At 36.1% G+C, this 7,500-nt stretch overlaps 1 protein-coding gene across 2 annotated transcripts in view; it reads right to left on the bottom strand.

The window, feature by feature from the left end:
* The window catches only part of LOC106876573 (uncharacterized), a 16,392-nt gene that overhangs the window by 6,569 nt on the left and 2,323 nt on the right, over nucleotides 1-7,500 (bottom strand). Inside the window, exons 2-5 of one of the 2 annotated variants that reach the window (XR_001410258.2) lie at nucleotides 4,839-5,370; nucleotides 4,195-4,279; nucleotides 2,665-2,858; nucleotides 715-1,051 (exon numbers count right to left, since the gene is read on the bottom strand). Coding sequence is in view for 1 of the 2 variants with exons in the window: in XM_014925175.2 (XP_014780661.1) it covers nucleotides 777-1,051; nucleotides 2,665-2,858; nucleotides 4,195-4,279; nucleotides 4,839-5,208 (924 nt within the window). In the remaining variant the exon portion in view is untranslated. Of the gene's footprint in view, nucleotides 1-30; nucleotides 1,052-2,664; nucleotides 2,859-4,194; nucleotides 4,280-4,838; nucleotides 5,371-7,500 lie in introns of those variants that run through there. The other variant, XM_014925175.2, reaches the window with a different exon arrangement.

Raw genomic sequence — 7,500 nt, forward strand, 5'->3', positions numbered from 1 at the left:
TCTTTTATTTTCTTTTTCACTATTTGTGACATTCCTTTCTAGAAAGATGCCTAAAGATAAGCTCTGTAGACATCAACAATTGTTCTAATTGGAACACTCATTTTTTTTTTTTTTAAGAAATGTGATATCAAGACAATTACTGTTTTTTTTTTTTAATTATTTTTTGGCCACCCTTGTCCAAAGAAACTCTCTATATATGCACCAAGTTAACTTCGTATAAAACTATTTGTCAATCAGTATTCAATTTTTTTTTTTTTCCTGATGGCAAAAAATAAAAATCCTATTTCAGTCCACACTATTTGTGTTTATTTCATTCTAAAAACTGTTTCTGATATTTCTAAAATGAATTCCAGTTAATTTTTTGAAAGTTTCCATCAAAATTAATTCGTAAAACTCCACTTACATCAAAGTCATCAAGGCACCAATATCAATATTGAGATGAGTTTTTCATTACAGATGTTTATACTTGTTGCTAGATATTTTATTGGTCAGTAAAATGGTCATTACTATAACTGTTACCATTATACAATGCTTTTGAAGCTTCGTAGAATAAGAGATCTTTTACTTGAAAAACAGATTAGGGTTAGTGACAGGAAGGGCATCTAGCTGCAAAATAATGCCTCAATAATATATCCATCTAACCCATGCTGACATAGAAAAAAGGCAACAAAATGAATGAACAAATAGTAGCAATAGATGTATAGAATTGCAAACCTTGTGCCAGCTGTCCAATATTGAAACCACTCTGTTACAAATGGTTATTTAATGTTTTTATCTTACATAAGTACACATCGGTCCTTCAAACGCAGCATTTGACGGTTATGGGGCCTTTTCCCATTCCACACACCAATATTCCGGCATTCTGTCACAATAAACTCATCAACTTTAACACCATAAAAGACATCATTTAAATCGAGGCTGAGCCGAGATGACATGTCAAATGGAGAAGGGACACGGATTGCTCGGCTGATCTCTTCTTTGAACAGGGTCCAGTCAAAAGCCCCTCCCAAGTAGTTACGGGTCACGAGCTCAAGATGGACCTGAGGTAAAGCTGAAAATAAAAATGATTTGCTTAGTGATATGATAGAAACAGTGATTTGGGAGCGGGGGTTTACAGATTCTCCCTCAGTACATGACTGGTATTTATTGCTCCCTGAAGGATAAAAAGACAATCTGATTGTTACAGGGTTTGTACTTGAAACATAAGAAGGAAACTAAACCATCTTCATTTTAATGTCCCCTTTTCCATACTTGCATGGATTGGGGTAGAATTGGTGGGATTTTTCTGCAGCTGGATACCCTTCCTGTCACCAACCTTCACTTGTTTCCAAGTAAAGTAATACATCTTCATGGCCAGACATGTTTTCCTGGAAGATTGGAAATGAAGGACGCTGCCTGCATAATGGTGACACATTATCACATCATGTCAAGACAACGTGACACACATATAGGATGGGCTTCTTTCAGTTTTCTTTTACTAAATCTATTCATAAGGCTTTGGTTGGCCCAGGGCTATAGTAGAAGACACTTGCTCAACGTACAGTGATGTAGGACTGAACTTGAAACCATGTGGTTGGAAAGCAAACTTCTTAACCATAGAGCCATACCTACACCTCCACACAACCAGGCCTCTGCCCCTTACAGCCATGTTATAAAGATAATTTCAAGCAGATGGTGTTATAAGATTCTTTTCTACTCTAGGCACAAGGCCTGAAATTTTTGGGGAGGATGGGGCAGTCGATTAGATCAACCTCAGTATGCAACTGGTACTTAATTTATCAACCCCGAAAGGATGAAAGGCAAAGTCGACCTCAGCAGAATTTGAACTCAGAATTGTGTTATAATATTGCTTCATGACCATTTTTAATGTGTTTGTTTCCATGCTGCCGCATAAGTAAGACATTTTTGCTTTCTTCCATCCTGAGTCAACTTGTCTATGACCTCCATCCCCGAGTCTGCTTTGGCCAACTTCTCTGGTTTCCTGACATCATTTAAGAAAATAATATAAAGACATTGTTGAAGGTGTGTTGAAGAATTAAATTTCCTGGCATGGATATGTCAACATGTACTGGATACACACACATATATATATATATATACATATATACACATGATTAGCCATATGTATGTATGTTTGTTGTCTTTTAATGAACTTTAATGAAGGATTAATTAAAGTAGTTATTACTCTGTAAAAATGTAAGCTGAAGCCAGTCAGTGCCATAAATTGGCAAAGATTTCCTTCACATCAGTTCATTGAAATTTGGTACAATTTAGAATAAAAAGCAGAAAAGCATAACTTTTACATATAATTCATTGTTTAGATATTCTCTATAGCAGTTTCAATGCCATGTTACATCATTATTTTTACAATTAGGTAATTAAAATACATAATAATTATTTATTTATTATGGTGACAACATATTTCTCTGAACTCTTTAATTATTTTCTTTCTCATATTTGAAAAGGAAAATCTTTCCCAAAATATTATAGAATCTTTGAACAACCTATGCAAGGCAATACAATGTCTTTTCTCTTTCTTTTCATTTATTGACATCACATTACATATTTTGTCCAACTTCTCATCTGCATTACCCCAAAGTTTTTTTTTGTTAAAGATTTATATCATTTACAATTTATTTCTACATTTTGCTGATATCTGTTTACCTTTTTGTTGATTCAGAAAGTAATATGTTTGTATCACATAGGCAGGGTCGAGAAGATGGAATTTAACAAACAGATTGTTCATCTCTATGTTGTATTGTTCTTCACTGCACTGTCCAGTGATGATTCGTTTCATTATAAGTCGGGTCCACTCAGGTTGCTTCAGCCACTGTAGCAAATTCTCAGCCCATTTAGTCCTGCCAGAGACAAAGGAGTCAATAAAGGAAGAACAGACAATTCCTATTTGTGATAATATTTTCATATTTAACCAATTCATGCAATGAACCAAAGATGTTGGAAGTAAAGAACACTGGTTGTGGAGACCTGAAACAAGAAACTAAACTCATCACCTGGTTTAAAACACCCTCACACATCGACAACCAGTGTCATCACATTTATAATGACAACTTGATTGCAGACCTTGGCCTGGAATGTATCCAGGACCTTGAGGCAGAGATGATGGACCAAGAAGTGTGGCGGATGGACTTTGTTGCTGTCGCCCAGGCTGGAACCTGGCCATAATAATAATAAGATCTCAGGTGCCCTGGCCATAATAAAGTCTTGTGTGCCCTTAAACAGAGTTCACTCTTTTGCAAATATTCATGCTAGGTTTCTGCTCTAAATATAACTTTCTCCCTTCCTTATATCAGCCCAAGAAATCCCAAAAGGGGTTTACAGCAGCTGTTCTTCCTCCTCTGAGTAAACCATTAAACTCTAAACACTAAAGAGAAAGATACAGATGAAATCTCATATTACGGCTCATCTCGCAGTCAATTTGAATAGTGTGGTGTTTAATAAATGATTCGCCCAACAATGTTGGCCATGTTTATTGCTAGACAGTCCCTAGCCATAAATATCTCTCTCTCTGAGGTAGCTTCAATGTCATATTTTATTGGTAACATCACTGAATGTACAAGACTATGAGAATCCAGGATCTGTTGGGAGACATCTCCCCAGCAACATGTATCTTTGCTTCTATCTTCAGTGCCATCTGGTGGCTGTCATAACAATGTAATTGACCCCCAGTCATCATTTTATTGATGTCTGCTCACATGTCATTGTAAAGTGTCATGAGACTTTATAATCACCGATTTGAAACAGAACAACAACAGACTCCCTGTTGTCACTTGAACCCTCTAACACATCACTTATTGGTTGACGAGATACAACAGAACTCCACCTGCCATTCCATCTCCTCAAAGCTTCTAAATTACAATTACTGAACACCCAAGTCGATACCATCGGCTTCAGTATTTGACTCTTATTTTATCTACTCTGAAAAGAAGAAAGGCAAGCTTGACCTCAGCAATTTACATAAGCACAAGGTCACGCATTTTGATGGAGTAGAATATTTGATTCAATCATCCCCAATGTTATTTCATTACTCCTGGAAGGATGATATGCAGGGTTGAATGTAAAGGACAATGCTACAGTATAGAGTAGCCCTAGAATGCACCACTGTAGGATGTACCACTGCCACCACAACCACAATTAGAACAAGTTGTAAGAATGTGAAAGAAAGCTGCCACTTACCCACCATTGTCCACAAAGTCTTTGAAACATATTCTGGAAGATTCTTTTACAACTTGTGGGTAGACAAGTGTATAGAGGCAAAAACCTAATGTTAGAAAATTGGAATATATATATATATCTATATCTATATATATAAAACTGAGAATGTGTGTATGTCTGTCTGTATGTATGTGTGCATCACAAAACTCAAGAACTACCCAACCGATTTCATTCAAATGTTATACATGCCTTACTTAGGGTTCGTGCAGTGTCATGGGCCAAAAAAAGATTTTCAACTTCTTGCCTAATACGAGCCCAGAGCAATCTCTTATCTCTTACACTATTTCAGTATTTTGTGTCTGTGGCACGTAAAAAACACCATTTGTGCGTAGCCATTGCCAGTACCGCCAGACTGGCCCTTGTGCCGGTGGCACGTAAAAGCACTCACTACACTAAGGATGGTAGAATGGGCAGTTTGCCTGAGGCAGCACTTTTATAGGAATGGCACTTTGGGGTTTGCTGTATAAGCTCTATAGGCTGTACTAGTCCAGCAGGAGCAGGGGACAAACTCAGTAACAGCCCCTTGGTCGCTCACACTCTAGCTACAATAATGATAGGGTTTGAATATTTAACAGAATGAGGAATTAGTCTGGATCAGAACTTACCAAGTTTTTTCCAAGCCAACCCCGAATAGATTTCATTTAAACTCTTATTCACTTCAGTCCGTCGAATGGTTGTGTGGAAACGAAACTCATCTTTATGTCTGCTGATTACATCAGCAGTGATGGCCGTGGACAAATTTGATAGTGAGAAAATTGTCTGATCAATTTCTTGATATAAAGGATTTGGTTTTGTGTCTGCAAAGAATATTTCATGAACATTTGGTTCCATTTTGAGAGCATTTAGTAAAAGTATCCTGGCAGCTTCTTGCGCCCGGTCTCTACCTTTTTTGTCATAAGGAGAGAGATTATAAAGTGTGACAACATTTAGCTTTTTACTGGTCAAACTACAAATTGAAGACCTTGACGAGTTCATTTTCCTGAAGATTCTGATGGTATATGTATTGTTATTTTTCTAGAATCTGTTCTTTGAGTCCCAATCCTGAGATTCATCACTTCTGTCATACCACATGGAAATACTGAGGAGTTGAATGGCTTTCTTTAGTAATCGTTGTAAATGTGTGTCTGCTGTCTGAGTCTGAGAGTAAAATATATTAAAATAAGGAACCAAATTAAGATAAGTCTAAGTGGTTTTAAATTACAAAAGTTAGATTTATAAACTGAAGAAACAGCAGAGCAGCCATGCAGAGTTTTGGAAATATGTTCAAAATTGTGAAAATGTAGAACAAACTATCAACATCTGTTGTTAGCTGTCAGGACACTAATGCATCTTTCAACAATTCCATGCTTCTCAAAATTCCTGACATGCCCCTGCATTCTTTCCTCTTTATGGCTCTTTTACTGTTCGCTTCTCTGTCTTTTTTCTGTTTTATCATGTGTATTGTGCATGTACTTTTGGCTTTCATTGCTGTCTTTCTTTACTTAACTTAATAAACTGTTTTCTAAGGCGGTGAGCTGGCAGAAACGTTAGCTCGCCGGGCAAAATGCTTAGCGGTATTTTGTCTATCTTTACATTCTGTGTTCAAATTCTGCTGAGATTGACTTTGCCTTCCATCCTTGTGGAGTCGATAAATTAAGTACCATTTGCGTACTGGGATGGATCTAATCGACAGCTCCCCGCCCCATACTCCCTCAAAAATTTTGGGCCTTGTGTCTAGAGTAGAAAAAATAAACTGTTTGCTGTCCCTTCTTTTACACTTTTATGACAAATTCGAGTGCACCTGAGCAGTGCATACAATAAGTTCATTATAATATTTTTGAAAAATATTCTTGAGAAAACCATGTGCATTATAGTTTCATTTGTAGAGCTATGTAGACTGGGCTTTATATAATTCTGGTGGTGGTAATCTACTGAAAGACATATGAAAAAAAAAATGTAATTATTATTTCTGTTCTATTAAAGACACAAAGCCTGGAGTTTTGTGTATCCTTAATATAGTTCTCAAGCAAAATTAGTATGGCATATAACAATTATTTTCTTAACTAATTAACAAGTCTTATTATTAACAATGAGTCAACTAATTATAAAACACTATTATATAATTATCTCATCAAAATGGAGCATGTCCCAGCTGGTCCAATTTATTTCAGATCAGCTCCACCCATCATTGTAACAATTTTTACTTATTTTTTTGTCACTTTTTTTTGTTCTATTTATTAATGAAACAATATTCTTGTTTATTTGTGTGTGTGTGTGTGTGCCTTGCTTTCTCTCTCTCTCTCTCTCTCTCTCTCTCTCTCTCTCTCTCTCTCTCTCTCTCTCTCTCTCTCTCTCTCTCTCTCTCTCTCTCTCTCACACACATTCCCAGCAGCATTCATTCCAAATTCAGCAGACCTAATTGAACTTGTTCCTCTCTAATCACATTACACATTTTTTCAATTCAACATCACACATCTTACACTATATAAAGCTCTTCCATCTTACGCACACCACATACAGACCTCTACATTCACTGTCCCATGTTTCACAACTCTACATTATTACATATCAGAACAGCCTCCCTTTTAAACTGAACAAATTATGCCATAACATTAACCACAGAAGTTATAACTTAAACTGTGTGTGGTTTTCCCCACAATGTCAACTTGACAAAGTTCAGAGTTCCTCTCATTTCACCAGCTGTGGACATACATGCATAAAAATAGATGTCCTGATAGAATCAGAATGAATCTTTTTGGCTGCATGCTGAGGTGGGAGGTAGAATCCATCAATGAAGGAAATACTAATACACAAATATGATGATGATATATATATATATATATATATATATATATATACAATACAATATAGAAAAGAGGAGGATCTAAGTGAAATGGTGTTGTTCAATACAAATATTTTTAACATCTATAGGCATGTAATTACACGGCTAATGATTGCTCTAATTGTGTGCAAATACCTGTTAATTATAAGTAGAAGCGTACTGAGTTAAAGACTTTGGTCAACTCTCATTTGATAGAAGAAAAGCACGTTATTCTGTGTTGTTCTTAATCTGTTTTTCTACTTATTTTCTCATAATACAATGTTGACAAGGTGTGTGTGTGCATGTGCATACATGCTTATATTTATATGTGTATATGTATACAACTATGTTCATATGTATGTACATGTGTGTATGCATGTACAGTATGCATGAATGTATGTTATATCTGTGTGTCTGTGTGTGTGTGTGTGTATACACACTCACACACACATATATATATGTGCATA

Source organism: Octopus bimaculoides, chromosome 10 (genome assembly GCF_001194135.2).
Source record: "Octopus bimaculoides isolate UCB-OBI-ISO-001 chromosome 10, ASM119413v2, whole genome shotgun sequence".
NCBI classification, from domain to species: domain Eukaryota; kingdom Metazoa; phylum Mollusca; class Cephalopoda; order Octopoda; family Octopodidae; genus Octopus; species Octopus bimaculoides.